Source organism: Puntigrus tetrazona, chromosome 18 (assembly GCF_018831695.1).
Source record: "Puntigrus tetrazona isolate hp1 chromosome 18, ASM1883169v1, whole genome shotgun sequence".
Lineage (NCBI taxonomy): Eukaryota > Metazoa > Chordata > Actinopteri > Cypriniformes > Cyprinidae > Puntigrus > Puntigrus tetrazona.
Genome location: NC_056716.1, coordinates 20,284,575 through 20,311,463, shown reverse-complemented (window position 1 = coordinate 20,311,463; position 26,889 = coordinate 20,284,575). Strand labels below are relative to the sequence as shown.

The window sequence follows — 26,889 nt, the reverse complement described above, 5'->3', positions numbered from 1 at the left end:
TAATATTTATCTTTTAAATTTTTATTATAATGGTTTAATTCTAAGACGTTTGGGGACTTTTCTAGAGATTTAAAAAAATGTGTTTATGCCAAATTAGGTAAGTCAGCAACAGGAAATGCATTTGTAATGTCTGGAGACTACTAGCGGCTCAAATGGAAAAAAATGAATTAGACATCTTTACTTGAATTTTTTTTTTTTTAAACACTTAAATCAAGCAAACATAACTGTCTTTTGGGCAAATTATTCTGCATTCATTGCACTTATATTTTAGAAATTGAGTTTTTTATACGTTCATTCAACAACTGAGGAATTTGACATGGACTATACACACTGGAGCAATAATAGTTTTATTCAATTATATCATATTAATGTGCAATTTTGATTTGTCTTCAGGCAAACACATATACAAAATAATAGCATTAAAAGTCAGTCAACACATGAACAGAGCCGCCAACCTCATATCCAGACCCGTCATATGTACATTCAAGTGTCAGTCCACGGTGAACACAACTCTGCCCTAAAATAACCTCTCTTTCTCGAAATGATTAACTGGCATTGCACATGCAAGAGAACCGGATCGGCCTTGCAGAAGTCCGACCCAAACATGATTTAAAAAAAAGAAAAGAAAAAAAAAAGCATACATTGTGGCACATGAAAGCAAACAAACGTTTCCAGCATTTGACATGATTTTAAAGAGATCAGTAGGACGTGACAGGAAGTGTCTTATTTAAAACCAGTATTTAAAATCCTGAACTGGATGTCCATGAGAGTGCATCAGTAGTTTATTCCTTTATTTAAATACAAAACATGGCCATTTAAAGAGCTGTTGACACATTTACACACTCTTTGCGAACACAAAGACAAATTTTATAGACCTTTTGAATTTGGTAGCTGCCTCCGCCACACTTGGACAAAATGGAATGTGAACAACAACGGCCAACATATAAAAACATGGCAGATGACCTTTCTGAAAGGCGTCTGACGGAGGGGATTTTAACACATTATCCTGAAATAAAATATTGGCCAGTCTAGAATATGACACTTTGGAGAACTAACCAACTTAGATTTTTGCTTGTTTTTGGAGATTTGGTTGGTAGATTAAGCCTGACACTGCGTTAGATGGCATGGTTCATGTTAAGACTCGTTTACTTGAGAGTTTGTCAGTGTGTGTGTGTGTATGCGAGTTCACGTTCCTTCCCCGCCGTTGGAGGTGTTTGTGGTGGCTGACTGTGGCTGTACTGAAGTCGACTCGAGTTCAGATTCTCTGACAAAAATAACAGCATCCCCACTGACATTGATTAGGCACTGCGCCTGAAAAACACACAACATGAGCACAAATGAACACATGTGATGGGTTGAGTGTGTATGAGTGAGAGTGTGTGTGTGTGTGCGTGTGTGTGTGAGTGAGAGAGTGTGTGTGTGTGTATGAGTGAGAGTGTGTGTGTGTGTGTGTGTATGAGTGAGTGTGTGTGTGTATGTATGAGTGAGAGTGTGTGTGTGTGTGTATGAGTGAGAGTGTGTGTGTATGAGTGAGTGTGTGTGTGTATGTATGAGTGAGAGAGTGTGTGTGTGTGCGTGTATAAGAGTGTGTGTGTGTATGAGTGAGAGTGCGTGTGTGTGCGTGTGTGTATGAGAGAGTGTGTGTATGAGTGAGAGAGAGTGTGTGTGTGTGTGTGTGTATGAGTGAGTGTGTGTGTATGAGTGAGTGTGTGTGTATGTATGTATGAGTGAGAGTGTGTGTGTGTGTGTATGAGTGAGAGAGAGTGTATGAGTGTGTATGAGTGAGAGAGAGTGTGTGTGTGTGTATGAGTGAGAGAGTGTGTGTGTATATGAGTGAGAGTGTGTGTGTGTGTGTGTGTACCTGGTTCTTGTTGGGGTTCTCCATGAACACACACTCCTTCATGCTGTAGGAGACGACAGCATTTCCTCCAAGAGCAGCGACGTGGGCACGAACCATCGCAAACACTTCAGCAATAAACGTATGCAGAAACCCACTCACACCTCCCTCCTAAAACACAAGGAAAAACAATAATAATACTACAATGAATATAAATTAATTACTACTTTTAAATGATTTAATGACATATTGTTAAAAATATTAATATTACAATAAAAGCAAGAATATTTTGCACTATTAATATTTCTATTATTCATAACAATTCACAATAAAAAATAACGTTATCAATCAAAATAATTGTAATTAATTAAAAAACAATCATATTATCACAATACTTAATATATACAAGTCATTATATTATTCATAATAATTTAAATGAAAAACATTATTCATTTATTTTAATTATTTAAATATTTTTATTTGTATGAATAAAATTTACATTTTAATACTACTTGTATCTTTAATATTAAATTAATACTAACTTGTCATTTTATTATTAATAAATTAAATAATTAAATATAATATTAATTGAGAATTTGTATTGTTGTTATTGATATTAATATTATATTATTATGTTATTTCTAATAGCATTGATATTATAAAAATCTATACATTTTATTATTATTATTATTAATAATAATAATAATAAGCAAATGTCTTGATGTATGTGACCTAAATGTGTCTAAAAACAGCAAGACTGCTACCTCTCTGAGTGAGGTGGTCTCTCTAATGAAGAACATGTTGATGATGCCTAGGTATTTGATGATCTTTGCTCCAGGAATGAAAGAGAGTGGGGTCATTTTGACGACTGCGACAGAACTGCCTGAGTAGGAACGATTTGAACGAAGAGAACGAGAGCGACCTTCAGGCAACGGGCTGGCCTTCTCCAGAGATGATGCTGTTGAGAGTAAGAGAGAGAGAGAGAGAGAGAGAGAGAGGGGGTAGAGAGAAAGACAAGAGAGAAAAGAAAGAAGGGGGTGGGAAGATACCAGACATGGCCTTCAGAGGGCGCTGTACAAGACCAACGGATGTGACGAGACAAACATAGTGACCAAGGAAAAAAAAAGACATGTGCGTTTGTGTGTTTGCAGATCAGCAGCATGTGATCAAAGCAAAGCAACGGCACGGCACCATGCAAATAAACAGCATGCAAATACAGAGACAGAGGAAGAAAGAAAGAATGAATGCACGCATGTTCAGTCGGCCCTGGTCAATCAGAGGATGATGAGCTTTGAGGAGAGAGGACACTTTTTCCATCAAGAGTGTGAAAGAGCTCAGAATCTCAAAGCTGTAGAACATCATTCATGATGCTGCATCACAATTATTACATAAAGCATTAATGCGCATGCAGCTCCCAAACAATGCTCTGACTATCTGTCAGTGGACTCATTCAGGGCTGGGCGAGATATTCCAATATTACATTAACATTATTGTGATTATTTTGTTGATGGCGTACAATATAGCAACACACTGCAATGATTATATGAAAGCGACATTAGAATCAGTTCTGTTCTCTTTATTTACATTAATTAGTACTATCTCTTTCTAAAAAAAAGATCCAAAAACATTTAGAAGTCTCCATTTGTCATGTTTCATGTTTCAGTACAAATAATACATACACAAATACTGCTGTTTATTCTTTTCTGTTATTAGGGTTTCCATACTTCCTGAGCAATGTGCGTCCATTATTTTTCCAAAACTAAAACTAAAGTTATTAAACTAAAGCCATTAATAGTATTTTATAAACATCACTTACAAATAGTAATATTTACTCCAAAAGAAAAATCACAACAATAATAATAATAGCATAAATAACTCCAAAATTAGTAACCTATAAAATATTATATCATATTGATTTTATTATAAATATTAATATTTAATAATACAAATAATAATACAACTTTTCCACACTTTTGTCTGACTTTTCCAGACAAGGAAATCATGCTTTTGGAGTTGCTAACTTCCACTGATATATTGGTTCATAGAAATTTTAATTATTTAACAAGATTCTTAATCATTTTTGTGCTCATTTACTGTAAAAATGCACAAAAAACATGACAGTTTATTAATAATTTTTTATTTATTTAATAATAAGTGTGTTTTATATTTTTTTAATTCAGTAGTTTTATGTAAGAGCATCTACATAAATATTGAGATGTATTAAGATGTTTTTTTTGGGGGTTTTTTTAGCTATAACGCCCAACCCTGGACTATACAACTGGTATAGCCGTACTTATGATGCATGAATGCATCATATGCGACTCTGCATGGGCCCATGACACAGTTGCTCTGTGCTTTGTTTAGGCTCATTACATCAGCAAGCTCAAACATGAAATCACTGAGGCACAGCTGAAAGAACGGCAGTCTTCATCTTGGCTCCTCACTGGGACTCAACCTCAACTTTCACACTCTGTCAATCAAGTTTGATCGGATCGGTATACGGCAGCAAGACTCGTCCACTTTTTGATGCAGGACATGGGAGTATGTGTATTTAAGGATGCGCATAAAAGTATAGACTGTAGTCAGAGTAGATGTCATTTTAAATTTGGCATTTGATTTTTAATGAATACGAGGCTGTGAGGATTAGAAGATATGTCGTATTGCAATGTACAATGGTCTTCGTTTAGCAACAAAAAATGTATTGTTTTCCAACATTTTAAACATGGTTTATGAATGTTTTTCTGTGACCTAGGACTTTAAACAATAAGACATATTTAACACATTTAAGTTCAAACCATTTTACTTACTTAATAAGCTTATTTACATAAATTACATAAAAATGTATATATACATAAAAAAAAAAAAAAAATATATATATATATATATATATATATATATATGTATATATATATATATATATATATATATATATGTATATATATATATATATATATATATATATATATATATATATATATATACACACACACACACACACACACACACACACACACACACACACACATATATATATATATATATATATATATATATGCATATCATTTTTATGTGTGTAATTTATGTAAATAAGCATTATATTTTTATATATATATATATATATATATATATATATATATATATATATATATATATATATATATATAATAAGAGCAAGATTCATTCATGAATATTGTATTATGGTTGTATGTTAAGTACATTGGGACCTTAAAATGTAGTTTACTCTGACTAGGGTCTATGTGATTGTGTAAGTGTTTGTGTGTGTGTAAGCGAGTTTGCGTGTGTGCTCCTACTTGTTTTAACCGATCCGCGTCTTATGGTGTGAGCTTTCAGTTTAAGCTGCTCTATCCAGGAGCTGCATCTGTCTGCAAAGGAACTGTAATCAACTGAGGGGGCTGGACACACACACACACACACACACACACATATATAGACAGACATTACACAGATAGACCCGAACGCACACACAAACATAGAAATGTGTGCACATGCGGACACAAATCCCGCAGACAATTACATACACACAACGACACACAACAGGGGGACAAAGAGAAGAGGAAATAACATAAAGAAAGAAAGAAAAAAAAAGAAAAAAGGGGTAAAATGGATGATGCTGGGGTGTGTGCTGCAGCACTTCAAACTGTCACACACAAAAGGAGCCGAAATTAAAAGGAAAAAAACACCCTGCTGCCTCCAGAACTCTCAGAAACGGATCAGATACTGACCTCTGGCTGACGGATGGCTGCCAACCTCTGATAGACCTGAGAGAGACACACACACACACACACACACACAAAAACCAATGCAGTGTTAAAGGGACACACCAAGACAAACAGGATTTTCCTTTATATTGTGAAAAGCCTGTGTGCAATGTAGATATTACTCTATCATTTTTATGATAATTTTTTAAAAGATTTTCAGCAGACCCAGCAAAAAAACTAAACTACACAAAACACACACACATTACTATACTGTTGATAGTATATAGTATACTGTTTAATACTATTATTAGCAAAGATGATTACAACACTAGTATTTTCACCAGCTAAAATGGTTTTAAATCAGTTATTTATGTTTTGCTGTAGTGTAGTAGGTCCAAACATTCATTTTACAGACGATAATTGTTAATGATCCAGAGATTACTGTTTGCACAAAAAGTCTGAAAACAGCCAGGTCTGATCTTATAATCATCCAGTCTGTCTGGAACGACATGATGAAACAACGAACTGAGACAGACTAAACCCAGAAGAACTGTGGCAATGTCTCCAAGGTGCTTTAAGAAACCTACCTGCAAAGCTGCAGTATTGTTACAAATTTAGGTTGTAAAATGCTGTAAAATGAGGATGCTGTCAAAAAATAATGTCATAAATAAATTAGTTTTCTTTATTAACTAAAATTAAGTCAGCATTTGGTGTGAGCATCCTTTGCATTTAAAGTAGCTTTCTGGATCATTACAATTAACAGCAAAATGAATATTTAATTGTTTGCCAAATTGTAAGATATTATTATTTATCTTTGTTGTTTTACTATAATTTACATTATTATAGTTTTTATTAATATTTTAAATATTTATTTTTATATATTCTGTTTTCTTTTTATTTTAAAGTTTGGTAATTTAGTTATGTTTTATTATTATTTAAATACTATGTCTCTAGTATTTCAGCTTTAGTTATTATAGTACATCAGATTAGACTTAATGAATTTTAGTAATAAACATGTATTTTATGACTTTGTTTTTAATGCATATTAATGAAACTAGCAATTATATAAAAATAATATGGCAAACATTTAAAGAGCTATAAAGTACTGTATGGGACACTGGGTGAAGTTTGAAGTGAGGATTCACCAGGGTTTACCTTTGGGGGAACTGAGAGGATTGGGAGAAGTAGTTTCAGCATTGAGCTCCAGATTGAACTGAAGCTGCTCATCATTTTCTGTTATGGCTGCAATAGACAATCAACATAGAGGATTTGCTTTTCAAAAAGGTTTATCACATGAACATGCTATACATAAAGCACACGCTTACCCTTTATCAGTGTCTTTTCCCCACTTTGTCTGCCATTCTCCAAAGGTTGCTCTTTGTCAAAGCTCATTGCCACAGCTGTCACCGCCACCTGACAATTAAATAACACCAACCAATTATATTAAAAGAACAAGAATAAATCTAAACAGGACAAAGAGACCTTAGGTCAGGTGTGTTCTCACCTGAATGAGCTCATCTTCAGGTATGGCTACGGTGAAGTTCAAGTGACAAAGACAACAGGGGACCATTGACCGTAGTTTGAAGTACAAACTCTACAGAGCACACATATATTCCAGTTAAAGCAGAGAAATCATTTGGTTTAGCTGGCCCATATCAAACCATTACAGGACTAATCTCATCATAAAAAACACACAAACGTATTCAGAAAACTGGAAAAAAGCATTTACCTTCAGCAGATTCTCACAGAGGTCACTGAAAATTTTATTCAGTCCCTGATTGGTTAAGTTGGCGTTGTTAAGGCGGAAGACCCTCACAGAGGTAAACATCTGCACAAAAATATGTTTGGTTCCACACCAAACAACAATAAGTTAACAGATTTGGTGTTGATGTTTTTACATTTTCAAGAACTCAAAACTCGACAGAAACCAACAGGTTCCCTGGGATGAATAGTACCTGTATAGCTGAAGTCCAGTTCTGAATCCCAGGCATTATTTCAGTGTTGCAGCTGTAGAATCCTAAAAGGAAGACAACAAAATGCACACAGACAGATGAATATACAGCCAAACATATAGACAGATGAATACAGAGTCTTACAATGGTGTAGAGCATATGTTTACCTGCTGGGGTGGGGGAATCCGTCAGAAGGGCATGTATATCTTCCACAGCATCAGTGTCATCAATCTACAAAAATATTAAAACATTAAGAAGATCCTTCATTCCACAAAACGCATTTCCAGGATGTCCACCATTCATCTCTCGAATACATCAGCCTCCGAGTGCAAGCCAAATTACCTCCAATACAAAGGCATCCTTTTTCCCATGGGATAGGTCTAGTTCTGAAACCTCATCTGAACTCTCTGAATGAGAACGAAAGAGGCGAGACCTCTGACGGGGCTCAGGGATCGGCGAACCAATGATCTCTTCGACAACCTCCTATACAAAGGTAAAACAACATTTTAGCTTTGTTTTTGAATGAGGAACAGGTAGATCGAATAAAATAAAATATAAAAGCTTTGGAATACACTTGATGTGTACATGCACTCACAGGAGGGTTGATTTCGTACAGTTCTTTGTTTTTAGTGATGGTGTCATTGATTTTCTTCTGCATATTAGAGATATGCTGCTCGTATGTGATGTCACTGGGAGTTTTTCCTGCAATCTGGATTCCTCCAGGACTGGGCAAAGCTGTCAGATAAACTCCTGTTGCAGACTAGATGCGACAAACAACATCTATTAGCATGAAAACAGCAGCATATACAGCCATATGTACATAAAAAGCACTGAGCTTCATTTGTCATGCACACTGACCGCTAATCCTAGCAGCATGGTCTCTCCAACACTTATTTGGATACGCAGACCAAACAAAGCATTCATGCCTCGTAGCTTCAGTTTGTTCATCAGCTGCGTGTGGAGTTCGTACTCTAAAAATGGCAGAAGATTGCTAATCGATGTGGCGTTCCCTTCTCCTTGCGCCTTCTTTTTAGTCCGGCACAGCCTATAGTGAGATGCAAAGAACACCCGGATGACCTTCTGAATGGAGCACACTGTGAAAAATCTGTATCTGACAACGCAATGGGTTTGACTTAACATTCCTCCAAAGTGATTATTTATTTGAGACAAAAACCGTTTCAAACGTCTGTGTTTATGAATTCACTCAAATGCAACATTACAATTCTGGGGAGATGGATGATGCATGCCATGCAAGTCACTCAATCTTAGAGCAGATGACACAATTGGTTTGTGTGGAAGTATTTAATACGAACTGAGTCATTATGAATAACTGAAACCCTAAATAATGAGCCGCATGCTTGTAAAGAACCACAGTGTTGTGCTTCATGCTAAACAAGCGCATATATTTATCTAAATTAAATCATAGACTTCAATTACATCCGTACACATGCTATTTAAAATGTATCGATACATATTAAATAAGAGTTTCCTATATTATTTTTGTTATAGTGTGTATGCATCTGGACATGATGTCCCGTGCATGCAATACCTGGCCTGAATCAGGCAGCCCTTCCCGGTGACGTTGGCTTCATTAGGCAAGTCAATCGTGGTGAAGAGGACATCGGGCACTTTGTAGCGGCGACAACAGTAGCAATAGGTGAGTTGAGCAGGAAATGGTATATTCAACTCATCGTATGGTATGTGACAAAACCCGCAGCCAGGGGACACGACCTCCTCAAATCTAAACAGAAATAATCAGTGCAATCAGTGCATAAACAATACCAACAGGGCACACACACACAGACCCAAGCACCCAAATGAGCTAAAACTGAATAAAAGAATTAAGTAAGCATACAAATGTGACAACATGGTATTATTTTTGAACATAAAAAAAATACATATGCAGAGACAGGCAAATGCTTTTAGCCCTTAGGACTTAATTTGGTTAGTAGCCGTAAAAAAAACAAACAAAAAAAAAAAACACCCTCGGCAAACATACACAGACACACACACACACCAATTTAATTAGTATTGTTTAGTATTGAGATTAAAGGAAAAGTTCACCCAAAATTAAAGTTATGATTTTGTTCCCAACCTTTTGGCTTTTAATACCACCATGAAATCCAAACTGACAATAATGAGGTTTATTAAAAATGATTAATTCATCAATATATTTTACCTTAAATGTGCTCTTGTAATTTTGTATAAAAAATATTAACTTTTCCAACAACATCTTTTCACATAAGAAGCGAACAAAATCGAATCAATTCCATCCTATTTTTTTTTTTTTTTACTAATTCGAGGAGCCATTTTACTCACATATGTCACAATTTCTCTTTGATGCCGACTTTAAGAACTACTGGATTAAGGAAAATAAATCAGTGAATAGTGACTTATTTTTATTGTTCAATTCAAGGTTATTTGTATAGCACTTTTCACAACAAATATTTGCAAAGCAGTTTTACAAAAAATGTTTTCTATATCAGTAAGTACCATTGTTGAAGTCGCAATGAAACTGAAGTAATAACAGAACTTTTCTATATTGTGACATGCACTGGATTATCAAAAATTGTTCACAGGATCTATTACATTAATTTTAGAAAACAGACGGGGTTAATAGTCACATGCTACCTTTACGGTTGCTGTATGACTTTAATAGAACAGGGATGTGGCAAATATGTTGAATTATTATGGATTATTTTCTTAGAAGTTTGACATAACATGAGAGAAGAATTAATAATAATTTTTTATTTTTGGGTGAACTATTCTTTTAAGAGTCCCTTAGCATGGGGCCAAAGGTGTGTGTGTGTATGTGTCATGTGTGTGTCATTAACCTACCCTAGCGAGGCTGAACTACCCATATCCCCCTCGACCCTCTCTGACCCTGTAGAAAAGACACAAAGCGGTTGCCGTGACAACCTGTGTTCGGTGTCCAGCGGGCCGTCCTGCATGAACCGGGAGCTAAGGATTGCCGCGGTGCCTGAAGCTGACAGAATACACACCTCCTCACTGCAAACAAAGAGCATTTCATTATGGCAGCTAAAAATCAAGACACATATCATTTGAATTGACTCCTTTAAAAAACTGGATATATAAGGAAGCCATAGCAAACATCCTCAGAGTTGAGCATTGTGTGTTTGTGTGTAAGTACCAGATGCTGGTGGACTCGCTGTACCCCACCACAGCGTGGCAGCCGAGAGCTTTGGCATGAGACTTTATTTCCTGACGAATCTCCTCCCACCATGCATCGCGTGTCTCCGGCTCATCTGAAACAAACATTTACATCATGACACACACCACCAGCACATAAACACCGCCTCTCGCTTTAGCAGCATACTAGCCCTGTTAGCTAGATCATTGATGCTCCCAAATCTGTCAACTCACAATCAACTGTTGTCTAAAATGCACTCATTTGTTTATTATTACTGTCCATATTGACAAAACTTATTTTTTATCAGCTGATCCTCTTTGAGCAAAATGTTTTAACAATTGAACATCATTGGTTCTCTGATTTTAGCAAGGTTTTTATTTTAATACAGTTTATCATAATTTTTTAATGACATAATAATTAGCTTTTTAGCTCACAACCTCCCTGCAGTTTTTTCATAAATCCCAGTTTAGAAAACATGGCTATATTAAATGTCATAGTCAATTTCAAAGAGATTTTGGTAGCACTTTATTTTACATTCCTGTTCCTCATTATAACAGTGTACTTACTATAGTAATTATAGTAACAAGGTAATAACTATGTACTAACCCTGAACCTACCCCTAAACCTAACCCTACCCCATGTAGTAACCTTATATTGCCAAATTAAAATATAATATTTTTTTTACATATATTTAATAGTGAAAAATATCAAAATTGTCCTCAGAGAGGGAGCAAACTATAGACCAATACAAACAAGGCTAGTACCTTAGCTTTTCTCTCGCACACATGCACACACAGGTGCTCACACTTTCTGAGAGCAGGGGGTTTTCACGAGTGCAAACTCCCCTGCCTGTTTACCACAACTAGGAGAGGGTCGAGGGGAATGAGGAAGATGATGATGATGATGGTGAGGACGAAGAGGACAGTGGTGTGATTTGCCTGACTGGCAGCTTTTTTTAATGAACTAATCTACAACAGTAGGCAGAGCATTCCCCCTGCTAGTGCAGTCATGCTTCCCAATGGAGGACAAACTCCATCCTATTCATGATAAACAGCCAACAGCAGGAGGGAGTTTGATTAATAACAGTAGCATTAAAGAAAGAAGTGCACAGCAGAAAACAGACCAGAAGCAGAAGAAAGTGTGAAAAAAATAAATAAATATAAATAAATGATGGCCTGATGCTCACCTTACCACTGCTATACCACGATTTAAAGCACGGTCTAGTAACTCTTTGTTGAAAAAAAATACACAAGTCCACAGTCAAATTTATCTTAAATCTAAATCCTGCACTCAATTGCTTTTGTGAAAACAAATAATTCTCAATTCATTGAAAAACAGCACTTGTCAGAGCTCAAAAATAACTATTCTGTCGATTATAGATTAAACAGACACGCCAATAAATTAAGCTTAAAGCCAAGAAGTGCATTTGCATTATTGAAATATTTCTCATATTACATAATTTTACAATAATAATTGACATTAATTTATGATACTTTTGGCGGCTTTTTAATTATCTTGATATTTGTTACAAATGGTTTGCAAATGATTAAAAAACACCAAACGGTGCATTAAAGAAAAATAGTAGGAAAAAAAAATTATAATTGAAGAAAGCAAATGTCTTTTTAAAAGTCCTCTACTGGCATTTAAAACCCCAGATAATAACTACAAATCAATATCAGAGCACATGCCGTATCAACTTACGCAAACATAATCCATAATGCATGAATCCTTATTACTTTTGTAGAAGGAAGCAACAATGACCACAGAGGCAGCAGCGCTCCCAAGGGCACAGAGGTCAAGAGACCTTTCAAGACTGAAGACCATTAGACCATTGCCTAAGTCCTCTTCACTGAATTGGTAAATCAAGTGTTCATGTGATCAGGGAGCAGTGGACGCTGGATAAGGGGTCAGGTGAAGCGCAGAGCAGATCAAGGAATGATCAGCCAGAGCAGAAAACAGCCACGCATCCAGCTAAAACATGCAGCAGCTGCCAGACACACACACACACACACACACACTCATACAGAAGCACAGCGCATGGCAGCTCATGCAACACACACTACTGAGAAAAGTCTTGAGGTTGTATGTGCGAGTCTGTTAATATCAAAGTACAAATGTCTCCTTTTACACACTTAATTCATCCTTAAAAGTATTTGTAATCACTCATGACAAAAAAACACTGATCTTCTTAATTGTGAATATGCACTCAATGACATATTTCAATACATACTATGGGAAAAGCTCACTGCAAAATTTAAATCAGTCATTTACTGACCCACCTGTTATTTGACTTTATTACTTACATAAAAAAAATATACTAATAATCTTCTATGTTGCATGAAAAAACATTTCACACTGCTCTTTTTTCAGAAAAATAAGGCAAAGGGACAAAACAAGCACCTTAACAAGCCCAAACAAGCAGCACATAAAACTTGTTCTAGTCTTTATATTTTTTCACTTCACGAAAAACAGCAGCTGAATGTATTTTTTGTGTTCCTCAGGAGAATAGAAAATCATAAGGGTTCGGAAAAACATGAGGGTCAGTGAATGATGACAGAATTTTATTATTGTGAGACATGTCCCTTTATACATTATCCCAATGTGGATTAATTGTTAAACTAAAACAGCCAAAATTCAATGTGATCTCAAAACTGATAATACATATTAATTAGCTGAGCTGCCAAGGGCTGCATATATATGTGTGTGTGTGTGTGTGTGTGTGTGTGTGTGTGTGTGTGTGTGTGTGTGTGTGTGTGTGTGTGTGTGTGTGTGAGTGTGTGAGAATAGCAGGACTGAGGGTAGGGTAGTACCTGCAGTGAAACTATTCCAGTCTAGCAGTTTGTATGATCTGGTGTTACCCAAGGCTGAGCCAAATCGCCACATTAGTAGATCGGTTAAAGGAGCGGAGAGAAAAAGAGAGAAAGAGAGAGAAGAGAAAGAGTAGAAAAGAAAAAGAAAACCAAACACCAACTACAAACAAGAACACAACACTGGACAACACCACTCCACAGGAACTGCAAAGTCAGACAAGAGTTATCTGAGAGGGTGACCACGAGAACGAGAGCGAGAGAGAAAAGATGGACAGAGAGGAAGAAAAATAGAGGTCTGGGAGAGAGAATGAGGGGGAAAGAGGTGAAAGAAGAAGAACAGAGAGAAAGAGATAGAGAAAAAAAGCATGCAGCAGCACTATGTCAGAGGCTCTAAACCAGCACATCTACAATAAAACTACATGAGCGGCTCCTTCAACCAAACCATGCTTTAATTAATGCACACACACACACACACTCGCAAACACTAATTAAACATTTGTACGATGTAGTAGTAGATGTGATGCATTTGTATGTTGTGGAATAACAATTTAGGTTGTACGTGTTTGTTTGCAGTCATCTAGAAGTTACAATTAAAGGATCAATTAGATCAGTAGCACTGCGTTCAAAAATGACTTCTGTAGTTATATTGTGTGTCAAGACTAGAGGAAAAAGAAAAGTAGACATTTTCTAGGCCGATATGATTAAGAACTATACTCCTATTCCGGTATAATAATCAAGGAAGTTCGCGGCCGTACCATGACAGCAACCGGCGCAGCGATGTCATTTTCGAACACAATGCTACTGGTCTAATTAGATTCAATGACCTATGCTAAGTTATGCTAAAAGTGCTATCGCTAGACCCAGAGATCGGCTGAATAGATTCCAAAATGCTAAAACTCAACTTATCAACTTTGGGAGAGTTGGAGAATAAGCCTATTTCCAAAAAAAGTGGAGTGTTCCTTTAAAAAAAAAAAAAAAAAAAAAAAAAAAAAGACACTCCGAGTTGTAGTTCAGAACTTAATTAAAGTCTTTCTCCTTTTAATTACACTCCACTATACAAAATAACAACCTCCCTACGTGATACCTAATTTGGAAACATGTCAGCGTGCAAAATGTAAATTAGTAGGTAATTAGTTTAGTTTGGTTAGCTTAAAACCTAGATCTGAGTCTTAAAGAAGTACTAACTGCAGTGGGCAGCATCACAAACAAGGACAAGAGTTGTGGGTCAAACCAAGGAAAAGTTAGGATGGGTAGGGAATGAGAACTAGAAAAATTATGAAATAAATTTAAAAGAATTATGTATTAAATCCATGCAAGAGGGATGCAAAAGTTCACCCGGACAACCATTTAATGTGTATCCTGAAATTTGATCATGATTTAGTTATATTGTTTAAAAAAATGAGCTAAATAAACAAATAACATTAACAATAGAACATGTTCTTGTAGATTAAATGTTCTTGTAAAATAGATGTTCTTGTAAAATATTGTCATACAGTCAAACCAAAAACGATTTTGACACCAAATATAATTTTTTGCTTTTTTTTTTTTTTTTTTTTTACTATTGGGCGCAGCACACTATATTTAAATTTATGTAGGATAGAAAAGTGAACTGTGTTCATACACTAGACTACCAGTAAAAGTTTTTACAAATTTTACTGAACCAGAAATTATTCAGACACTTTGACCTGAACATGTTTTGGTTAAACCAATTTAGTTACATCTAGTTAGTTATATCTTTCTATCAACGTTATCTGATGTTATCAATATAAATTTGTTTTGACAGTTTAACTCTGAGTTCTTGTCATATTTTATTATCATTTTCTAAACTATAGCAAGTACACTTTGACAATGTAGGAAATGCTGAAGGTGCCTAAATACATTTTGGTTTGACAGTATATGCATACTTAAAAAAAAAAAAAAAAATCATTTTATATTTTTATGTTTTAATATTAACTTTTATGATTGTTTCAGTAAGTATAATCAATTAAAGAAATTTTATTACATATATCGTTATATATAGTCTTAAATTCACCAAGCTTTTGCATTTCCTAGCTGTGCATTAAAAAGCTCACCAAAACCTGCCAGTTTTCCATTAAAAAGGATATTAAAATATACTACACAACATAATACACTTTTAGGCGTCCTTGTTACAGTGTAATTATATATTTAAGTAGTGAAGAATATTATTTAACCACATGTATTTACTATATGGTCAGGGTTAGAATTAGGGCTTGGTTTAGAGTTACTTCCATGTAATTTATGGATAATTAATTGTTATTATAATGGTAAGTAAACGTAACTTGTAACAAGGACACACTTTAAAATAAAGTGTTATGAAATATTGTAAAGGTTGTATTTAATAGCATTAATACCAAGATTTACATCCCTACTGTATAATGCCATGTTAGCACAGACTAGAAATGGGAATATGCAGGTTTACAAAAAATATGTTCAGGATAAATGGATGCCTCAAAATCTTCCATAAGCAAATAAGAGTAATCCTTAGCATTCTAAGCTGGACAGGACAAAACATTAAAAGAAGAGTTCACCCAAAAATGAAAATTCTATCATCATAGAAAGATGATAGTTTGTAACCAGGCTGTTTTGGGTCACCAAGCGAAAAATTGAATTTTTTTTCTACTATGTAAAAGTGGTGAAAAATGATGACAGAATTTTCATTTTTGGGTGAACTCTTCTTTTAAGGCCAAAAAATGGTGCATGTGATGCATACACTATGCAAAGAACTGAAATACAACAAAAGCCTCACCAACAGCGTGCACCTCACCAAACTACCTCATAAATGCACCTGCTGACTGATTTAATTTCTTACTACAGTGAAGTTGTGTTCATGTTTTGGTGTATTTATTTGTTTGTGCTTGAGAAATCTGAGCCATCTTACCTGGGTTGTGTATTCGATCCAGAAGCTTTACTGAGCGCGCACTGACCACGCCTCCCACATGAAGGAGAAATCCGGGAGGGAAGGCGGTCAACGTGAAGAAAGGGTATTCCTGAAACACACAGAACGGTGATGGAGGGATCGTACAAAAAAATGACACAGGTGACCCACTGGCATTCTAACAAATGTCACGAAAACAGGTCAACTTCTGTACTGAAATTTTCATACAGTTTTTACAGCACAGAAATTAAAACCTGTGGGTCATGCCGTTACATTATCAAACATGCAGAGACTCAGACACTGTAGGAGACAGGCTCTTTCACTGGGTAACAACTCTGTTAAGTACAATACATCAGAACTTACCAGTAGATGTAAGCGGCTTAACAAGGTAATAAGATGCTTTTACTGATAACTTACCATTCTGATAAACCGCATGCAAATGCATAACAAATATACGTGAAGTCCTGATCAAAAGCCTCAACTAAATTGTTACCAGTACATGTTCATTTCTCAACTATGCAAGTATGAAGACGCAAACTGCATTTACATTCATTTCTTTATTTACAAGACATTTTACACCTGGACCGAGTTCACAGTGAAACAGGAAGACACGAGAGCTTCCTAGCACCTGTCAAAGGTTCTAGAATATTCTCCGTGGAAATGGGTACATAATCACACGGCCCCCAAACCAATAGTCACGATACTGATGTGTCATTGGTTTGAAAATGAAGGACTGTCATTAGGACAGTAGAACAGATGCAGGTCTTCCAGTTCAAAGTTTTCAAACAAGCAGGAATTTTGGAAACATGAAAGATTCTACGATCAGAAAACATTCGGCATGCCCTCTCCAGACATACCCCTGTCCTAACAAATGCTTCAGAGGATGATGAAACCCCCTGAAATCCAGTGAGAAAATGACAGAGTGGAGAAACATTCAGAGTGGAGAGGTCATTCTCATAATCACCAGTTGCACTGTTGTGCATACACGTAATTGTGAATATATATATACATATATAAATGCATGCGAGTCTTTTTCTTACTCTCTGCTCCAGTGCTGATTGGGTCTGCTGCCTCAGAAGAGCTTTAAGAGGGCCCGCCTCCTTCCCTGCACTGCCACCACTTCCCATTCCTGTTGTGATGTAAAAGATAGAGAAATTCGGGGGAAATGAAAGACTGTTAACAACACATCATTTCTAAACAATCCAGTGTACAATGTTAAAATAACCCATGCAACCACACACATTTAGTTTTTTTGGGTGATACCATGATACTTTTTTCCAGTATTATTTCATAAGTTAAAAAACAGCATTTTACAAATGTCTTACTGATCTGAAACTTTTGAACAATAATGTAAATCATATGGTGGATATAGCCGTTTCAGCCAACAAACTGATTTTCTAAACTTTGTTAGGTAAAACAGCAGTCTAATACAAATATATATAATGTAATGTATATGAATGTAATTCTCAATTCGAATTGGATGGTTCACATCAATTTTAAAAAATTAATAATAGCATTAGTTGGATAAACCATTAAAGTAATACATATATGAAAACAAACATTCAGAAACCTTTAAGAAATAACATTTATCATGGCAAAAAAAGTGCTCTACTCATTCACTAGCTGGGCAACTTCAAGTTTTCACTTTTCGACAGATTAAAACACAATTAACATACAGTCTCAGACACATAAGCTCAGAGCCCAGGCACTCGGAAATAAGACTTTTGTAACCAACCAATAAAAGAGGACAGGGGGTGGCTGGTTTATTTTTTCTAGTTTCTTCTTCCACTGGCAGGGAAATCTAACTTGCTGTCAGGCTGAAAAAATGCATGCAAGTGGTGTTTAGTTAAATCAGAGAGCTTAGAAGACATTAAACCACACCTCTCTATCATAACATGCACTCAGAGTGCATTTGCCAAAAAATGTGGGGGCAAATGAAAAAAAAATCCATTTGTTAGTACGATTTATTTAGCGACGGGCATGATATTCTGCCAGGGGGCAGCATAGGGGTTGCTGTGGTCACACTGGATGCAATCACTGCACCAAGGGTCAAAGGTCATGGGGACAGCTGTGGGTGTATCCTACCAGAGGCCGCCAGCAGCAGTTCCTCACTGAAAGACACGCTCTTTCTCAGCATGGCTGTGTCTGATTGGCTGACATGGAGTGGGGGAGGAGTTGTACTCCTGGAGGCCATCCCTGGCCGTAAGTGACGGGGCAGATGGGCAGAGGGGAGGGGAGATGATTCAGATTCAAGGGCGGGAGTACTGGGACACAGAAAAATCCCCACTGACAGAGAAAGAATGAGAGAGAAGTTTGGGGAGGACAGGTATGAAGACATCATATGAGAAAAAATAAGGGGTGACTGAACTACACAAAAGACAGGGATGCAAACTGATGAGAGGTAAATGAAATGATTTTCCAAGGGTTTTATTTCCAGCAGGCTGGTTTTCAAAGGTTAAATTTCAATTAACTGCTCTGGTTAAAAAAAAAAAACCTTATGACTTCAGAATATTGGCTATATCTTTATAGCAATTCTTTTTGACATGGTCACTATGAATATGCTGCTGTATGGAACAATATAAATATATGACAGCATTTTAATTTTTTGGTGGATTATACCTCTGGGATCCCTTTTTGATTTTTATTTAAAAAAATACATAGGGAAGATAAAAGAGTGTTTCTTGCTAATTTATACATGAAAACAAATAGCTAATTTAGGACACAATAACATTTATCAATTAAAATGATTTTGGGGGCTGTGAAATACACGTAGCCTGTATAATACAAGAGGGAGAAAGAAATAGATAAAGATCAAATAAAACTGAAGTGTTTCAGTTATGTTTCTTGTTCACATTAGCATGTCATTCTTTAAAGTCACTATAACAATAAAAAGCATAAAACGGACAGTGTTGAACAAACTTGATTATACAGTTTTATCATTTACTCACCCTTGTGTCAAGGGTGATTTCAAACCTCTATGACTCCATTTCTTCTGTGAAACACAACGTTATTCTGAAGAACGCTGAGAAAATATTTGGAAGGACACTGGGAACTAGACACCACTGAAACCCATCGACTTTCACTGTATGAACAAAACACTCTGAATATCTTTATGTTCCATAGAAGAAAAATAGTCATACAGGTTTAAAAGAAAAATGTAGGAGAGTTAATGATGATGACAGAATTTCCATTTTTGGTGAACCATCACTTTAATAATTTAAGCTTGAAGTGAAAAAGCTCCTTGGTCAATGATGAAACAGAATAAGTGACTTCTTTTCATACACATTGAGGATTTTTAGTAAAACCAAGCAGTTTGCATCCCTGAAAAGATAATGAAAAATAAGAGGCAAACATGCATGAAAAAAAAAACCAAAGTTCTTTAGAATCAGCCCCTTTAAAGAACTTGTTTACTTTAGAAGTGGCTGATTCACATATGGAAGGTATGATAGAGTTCATTTTCTTCACAGAATCCAAATGTACAAAATATAAGACCACAGCCTTGAGTCAAATAAAAATAAACATCTCACATACACAGATAAAGTAATAATGGAAGGATAAACACAAAACAGAGACACTGGTCCCCTAGACCCTCTGCCTCTCAGCCTTGACACTGGGTCAGTGTGCTGATATTGATTAAAATCAAGGCCCATAGAGAGAGAGAGAGAGCCAGAGGTCTGGTGGGGTCGGGTATCTTACCGGTTTTGGGGGTTAGGCTGAGTTCGGTGTCAGAGGAGGAGGACTGGCGACTGTAGGACTTGGAGGGGGAGAAGGAGGAGAAGGTTTGTGCTCTCAGAGGGTTGGGGGGTCCTGAGGATAACGGGACGCCTGGGGCCTCCTCCCCAAACCCTGGCCTGTCAGAGCAAGGAGGAACACACTCCATCAACACACACGGACTCACAGGGTCATACATGAGGACTGTGCCCGTGTGTGTTTGAGCATGTGAATGTTTGTGTGTGTGTGAGGTGGAGGAAGAGATTGTAAGTAAAAAAAGAAAGAAAGAACGGAAGAAAGAGTGTTGACTGCTTGCTGCTGAAAGGGTAGAGTATGTGAGGATGTCAAGTAGAGACAGCAAAGCGCTTTATGGTAGCGAGCAGGGATAAAAAAAAAAATAAATAATAATAATAAAAAAAAAAAAAAACCCACTGTGAAAACCAAAAATAGAGGCAGGAGACAAATGAGATGAACAAGAAGCGTGTTTCAGCCAACCAAAGCACAACGCTTTGATAACAATGGTCGACTAATGCCTTCACCAGGCAAAAATGTCAATTTCAACAACCCTGCCTAAAAAAGTTTTTATAAAAAGGTACGTACGTGCACAACTTAAAAACACAGAAGCCGACCGACACCTCTGATTGGATATACTCTGTGAGTGACAGCTGAATGCAGCTTACTGATTGGTCAGAGGCATTTTTAAGCGGCAAACGAGGTTGCTTTGCTTTGGCAGCTGAAGGGGGAGGGGGGGCTGGTGATGTCATAGCTGTCTGCCAATGAAAAACGTGGTGACGGGTCCGTGGCAAGGTCGTGACGGGGTCATGGGGGTCGTGGGGTACCTGCCTACACTGCCTGGCTCTGGGGGCTTCTGAGCTCCTGTGTCTGGGTTTCATACCGGCGAACAGCAGTGTTGGCACGGAAACGGAGAAGCCCTGAGAAAGACGACTGCTCGCACTGTGAACTGGACTGCTGTGTGTGGAACGACATCCGAGAGTGGACGGAGCAGCCTGCGGAGAGCTACACACACATTCACGCATATTTCATACATTAAACACACACGCGCGCGCACACAGTGTACCGTACATTCACAGAGAAGACAAACACACATGTAACAATGACCTACAGAAACATGCACGCACACACCCAAGGGGGACTGCATACACAGCAGACACATCCTTTTTGACTGTATCTCACAAACTCAGTGAGCTGACTACCCAGACAGAGCCAAAAACGCCGTCTAGTTAGGCAGGTCACAGCCATTCAAACATTCTTAGCTCCCAAGAGGGCAAGGGACGAGACAGCACAAAGACAAATCACAACAGACTCAGCAGTCCAGATGCAAAAAAAAAAAAAAAAACGCCTCGTCTGGAAATGAACAACCGAACGGTATTTAAACTTTAAGCCATCTAACACAAACACATGCTGGTGCAGGAGAGATGCAGCATGCAGGAAAGCCGAAAAGAAAAAGGCAGCAAGAGAAGAAGGGGCACAGAGGACATGCAGGGAAGAACAAGATTGAGGTGTGGTATGTTTGTGTGTTGAGAATGCATTTCTGTAGAACAGAAACAAATACACGTACACACCCTCATACTCATTTATGAATATAAACAGAAAACAGTAATTAAACAGCATTTTCTTCTTTTTTAGCTTGCATTAACGCCTGCTTAATAAAACCAAAGGAACGTTAGATCATTTTAAATAATAACAAATAACCTTGAATAAATATGCCTGCTAAATATAGATTAAAATCTAAAACATGATGCACTATCATTCAAAACTTTGGAGTCAGTAAACATGACGGTCAAGCCATTTATAATGCTACAATTTTAAATAAATGCTGATCTTTAAATTGGAATAATATTACTCTTTTTACTATTTTCTTGATTAAATAAATGCAACCTTGATAAGCATCTACTACAAATATGTTACCGACCCCAAATGTTTGAGCAGTGAACTAACTTTTCATTCGATAAAATGCAATTAAATCATTGCGATGTCCATAATAATGACACATATATCATACTTTTATTCTTAATCCAGAACACAATTCTCATTTTAAGCAAAAAAAATGAATCTAATGAACTAAGATAACTGTTAGAAAAAAATGTATTCGCAATTATCTTTATGCTGACATGCACATATACACACACACTGCCATTTTATCCCTGATTTGGAGCACAGGCGACACTCACTCTTTCATGTCTTTTGAAGGAGAGGAGTTGCTGGGGTGTGTGGCTGTGGCAGGGAGTGTGCTGATTTTCTCAAGTGTGCAGCCTGTCCCGATGGCACGAACCACAAGGCCTGATTCTCCTTCTAGGTCAAAACACTGTAGGTACCCCACTACTGCATTCCCTCCCATCTCCAGCACCTTCAGACCTATCTTCCTCTGCAATTCACCTACAACAGAGACACGGATGCATTTAGACAAACACCATAAGAACCAAGAAAATATTGACAGGAGTGTCTCAGATTTCACACGCATATGTCTCCGGAGACAACAAAGAGCGGTCATCTTTCAGCAGATGATCTTATCCAAAGCAACTTAAAGCACACTATAGGCCTATTGATCTACTTTATCTAATCTAAAAGTGCTAAATCATGGTTTGTAAAAGAACAGTATTTTTTCTAAATAGATTTTTATTTTTTTACTTCTGTTCAATTGAATGCATCCTTGCTTAATGAAAGCATTATTTAAACTGGCACCTTTAGCAATACATCCAAAAATAGAAAATAAGCATATCTTAGTAGGTCTTTCACACTGTTTGTGTATTAATACCTGACATGAGAAAGATGAGTCTCTGTCTGGCCTCATTTGAAGCTCGAGGGGTTCTGATACGGTCGATCCACTGGTATTCTGGATCCTCGTTTACCACAAGCTCTTCCACAAAGCCATGTACCATAACGGCCCGGTAACATCTGGGAATGGAGGTTGCTGAAGAAAAAAAAGAGACAGAACCAAAACGTGACTGAAAATTAGCTGAGAATGACAAAATAAAGACAGGAAAGAGAGCTGAAGAAAGTGGAGGAAGCGGATCATCAGAGGGGATTGAGAAAAGTAGTACAGGAAGAGATGGAAGCAGATGATCTAGATACTTACTACAGAAGAATTTAACCCCACATGAAGACTGTCTAAAGCGGTTCAGGTCATTGAAGAGATCCACTTTCACCAGCACATTGATTTCCCCTCGTATACCTGAACGCAAACATGTCTTTAGCACAAAACAAGTCATAACTCCTTAATATTACAGGCTGAATTTGCTTGTGGAGACCCACCGTGAATGGTGTCGTAGATAGGGAGCCAGCCAGAGATGACGGTAGCAGCTTCACTGCAGAGCAGTGGATCAATGTCGATGTACACCTTTCCTATGGCATCATTAGCACTGTATGTGTCGTGGTCAAGAACGGTTATCTGCAACGGCTCATCTTGCAAATCCTCATCATCCACCTGAGAGGTAAAGGAAGGACAAACATAGGAAACAGACTCTGCAAAAAATTCAACCCAAAGCAGGGCAAGCAGAAAGACCTCACCTCAAATTTGAACCACTCCGAATTCCACTGAGGATTCAGGGATTTGGGGTACACGTCCGTTTTAAACGTTGTGTTTCCAAACTTGACCTGCGGAGGGAAACTTTATAAGTCCTGCTCCGTGGTAAAATCGAGCGATATCCAACTTAGACAGCATGTTAATCTACTGGGCATAGCCAAGTGACTTCATTAACAGACTAATCCTTGACTCACCTCCACAAAGGCGTCTGTGAGATCGCTGGCACGATCCATGACGGGCAAGTGCCGCCCGGCAACAATCTTCGCCTTTAACTTCCCAGGCATTATTCATCTACGTAAATACGAATAAACGCAAACATAGAGGATGCACACTGGATCGAAGCAGACAACAAAGACAAGAAGCAACCTGACCCACAGCCATATACTGACAGGGATGTTTGAAACAGGTGATCACAACAGGTGCCTCTGACAGATTACAGGGCCGGCAGAAGGGCCAGAGACTACAAATGCAGACACAAAAAAGCCTTGCATAAAATAAACTCACATAAATAATTACCTCTATATAATGAATATATCATTATTCACTATTATCGTAACATGTTCAACAGAAACAAATGTAGAATTGAAATTTTTAGATCTGACTTTACTAATAATAACATACAGGAACATATAAAGTTAAGTTTAGTCGAAAAGAAAACTATTCATGATTATCATTTACCACACATTTACCAAAATAGCAAACTAAATTGCACATAACGAACGCATAGATCTGCATAAACGCAATCGACTTGCTAAAAACAATTCACTATTATTATTATTAACTATATAAGTATCGTTAATTAAATTATGTAACGTTATAATATGTGTGTATCTTGTGCTTAGCAGATTGTAGCATTCGGCTCTTTTTTATAAACAATCATCGAAGTATCATATTATTCCAGAACACCAAAGCTATTTATCTACAATATAATTCGATAATAATGCATATGCAATGAATACATGCATATCTCTGTATGGATCAGAGCAGTAAGCAGTTTGACTTAGCTGCATTCACGTTGTTTATACATCGCAGCAGTATTATATTAGACGCAAAGGCTTATTTATCGAATGATTTGCTCATAAACCGTTAAGCTAAATTCAATCATTTGAGTGTTTTTGATTCTGTCGGCTCACCAGAGTTTCACCTTAGCGGTTCAATCTGACGTTAAAGTCTCTCCATCGATCCTCGAGCCGATTAAAACTCGTCTTCAGTCATAATTAGATCTCAGGAAGGCGCATCGTCGATTCTGTGAGCCATCTTGGCCGCAATCACATCAAAATTTTGACGTTTATGCGGCTAATTTCAAAAACAAATTCGTCTGTCAGATGAAACGGCTCGCGCAGGATCAGGCGCATCGCATCGCTCGCGCAGGTGGGAGGGGCGGGAACGTCAGAGTACATCCGGGTCACGTACATTCACTCCGCTCACACGTGTGTTTTTGAGCCAGATGCGAGCTTATTTGTAATATTTTTAATTTTCATCCAAACCTTTGGCCATTATATAATGTCCACCTTAAATCGTAATAAAATAACTGCGCGAATCAGCGCTGAACTTTTCCCAAGTGTCGGGGATTAAAAGTCAGAGTCTTAAAGACTAATCCCATTGCATTCAGAGCCAAATAAGCCAGTGGATGGTGCAGCCAGGCCTGTTATTAGTTTACTATTATTACACACTGCTACCCCACTGGGTGTTCCACTGTGATCCCATATACTTTTGGAGTGGGTCACTCAAATATGTGTAGCTCGATACTTTGGAAAAAGCATTAAACTGTAGTTTATATCTATTTCTATACACACACACACACACACACACACACATATATATATATATATATATATATATATATATATATATATATATATATATATATATATATATATATATATATATATATATACAGTATACATTTTGACATTTTACATGTATATATTTAAAATAATACAAATTATATAAATATTTAATACATAAACAGCGTACATGTCTGAAATCTATACATGCATGTTTGTGTATTTATATATACATAATAAACATACACAGTACACAAAAGTACATTATGTAAATAAAAAACATTGTGTGTGTGTGTGTGTGTGTGTGTGTGTGTGTGTGTTAGCAACAGATTTAATTTAATGAATCTGTCAGTGTTTTGTAATATTAGGTGGTTTATCTAACATTTTAAAATGACATCTTGGACGATACATTACAAAAACTGGTACCCTTACATAAAAAATACTGTAAAAAAAGAATGTATTTTTGCACAACCTCAATCACTTCATTTATGTAAAAAATAATTACTGTATGCAAAATATCTCTGTGTTCCCTTTTTTTCACAGATTGGCCCCATGCTGCTTATTTTTAATAAAATAAATTAAGAATTTACTTTCAGAATTTTTTTTTTCATATGTTGAACAACACAACATTAACATACAATAATCCATCCTGTTTTAAGGAGCTCAAGCAATAAAGCGAAATGCAAATGACAAAACTGCGATGCACACTTCTAAAAAACAGGACATTATCATCTGTTGGCATGGATGCTAATATAGATATCATTACAGTTATCATTCTTGGTGTGAACGGGCCTTTAGGCCTACTGCATTACAGAAATGACCTAGTTTGTGTCTAACGTTAACCCTTAAATAAGCAGGCATCGTGTTACATAAAATCCACACCTGACTTATTGTCATCAAGGACTATTTTTGTATAGATATGTATGAGTGACATCATTCGTGCGAAACGCAGTTTGTATGTGTGTGTTAGCGGGATAACTAGCATGTTTATGTGCTCCTGTTCTAAGGATCAATTCTATGTCTCATAAATATCGGCTTAGTTTTAAATGAACCCTCGGATCAGATGGGTTTTCACCTCATTCAGCTGCCTTAGGTGGAAATGCGCTAATATTGGATCCCATATGCAATGGGGATGCATGAGAGATATTCCTGACACCCCAAGCTGCCCGAAATTGTTTGTCGGCAGAGTCTGTCGGTCAGTGCCAGATGGGCAGAGCAATACACGGCCAGCGCCTCATTTCTCCATATGGAAAGGTTACTGAATAAATAGATCATACACCTTCAACACAAAGTTCTTCCTCACTGAATCCCAACGGATTTTTCGGCAGACAAACAAGCTGCGTGTATAAGTTTTGCGAGATCATGATTGCAGATGAAAATGTACAACAGTACCAAATGCTCCTCACAGCAGCTTTCGTATTCAAAACAATCAAGAGTCAAGGATTTAGCCAAATCAAGACACATTAGCACTTTTACAGATTA

The 26,889-nt window shown here is 36.9% G+C and overlaps 1 protein-coding gene across 16 annotated transcripts; it reads right to left on the bottom strand.

Annotated features, from left to right (window-relative positions):
* Positions 1 to 330: 330 nt before the first annotated feature.
* c2cd5 (C2 calcium dependent domain containing 5) lies at positions 331 to 24,999 on the bottom strand. 16 transcript variants are annotated; one of them, XM_043264561.1, is made up of 31 exons: positions 24,754 to 24,999; positions 23,815 to 23,911; positions 23,605 to 23,691; positions 23,350 to 23,521; positions 23,174 to 23,269; positions 22,853 to 23,008; positions 22,269 to 22,473; positions 20,920 to 21,093; positions 20,062 to 20,216; positions 18,451 to 18,651; positions 17,406 to 17,494; positions 17,223 to 17,261; positions 16,369 to 16,477; positions 13,470 to 13,523; positions 10,660 to 10,774; positions 10,347 to 10,517; positions 9,058 to 9,249; positions 8,367 to 8,553; positions 8,104 to 8,268; positions 7,851 to 7,991; positions 7,676 to 7,739; positions 7,512 to 7,573; positions 7,286 to 7,384; positions 7,061 to 7,150; positions 6,882 to 6,969; positions 6,712 to 6,798; positions 5,581 to 5,616; positions 5,149 to 5,250; positions 2,602 to 2,795; positions 1,862 to 2,008; positions 331 to 1,311 (listed from the first exon to the last, which is right to left on the bottom strand). In XM_043264561.1, exons 2-31 carry the CDS (start codon positions 23,902 to 23,904, stop codon positions 1,186 to 1,188), a joined length of 3,693 nt encoding a protein of 1,230 aa, XP_043120496.1. In that variant the 5' UTR covers positions 23,905 to 23,911; positions 24,754 to 24,999; the 3' UTR covers positions 331 to 1,185. The 16 variants fall into 16 exon arrangements, with proteins under 16 accessions (XP_043120496.1, XP_043120497.1, XP_043120499.1 ...); XM_043264562.1 differs by lacking the exon at positions 13,470 to 13,523; XM_043264564.1 differs by lacking the exon at positions 13,470 to 13,523 and having other exon boundaries at positions 10,428 to 10,517.
* Between the last annotated feature and the right edge of the window lie 1,890 nt (positions 25,000 to 26,889).

Coding starts and splice junctions, on each gene's coding strand:
- c2cd5 (XM_043264561.1), bottom strand. CDS start 23,904: ATGCCTGGGAAGTTAAAGGCGAAGATTGTTGCCGGGCGGCACTTGCCC. Junction 8,269..8,366: donor CCATGCTGCTAGGATTAGCG/GTCAGTGTGCAT, acceptor TGTCGCATCTAG/TCTGCAACAGGAGTTTATCT. Junction 6,799..6,881: donor GGAAAAGACACTGATAAAGG/GTAAGCGTGTGC, acceptor TGTCTATTGCAG/CCATAACAGAAAATGATGAG.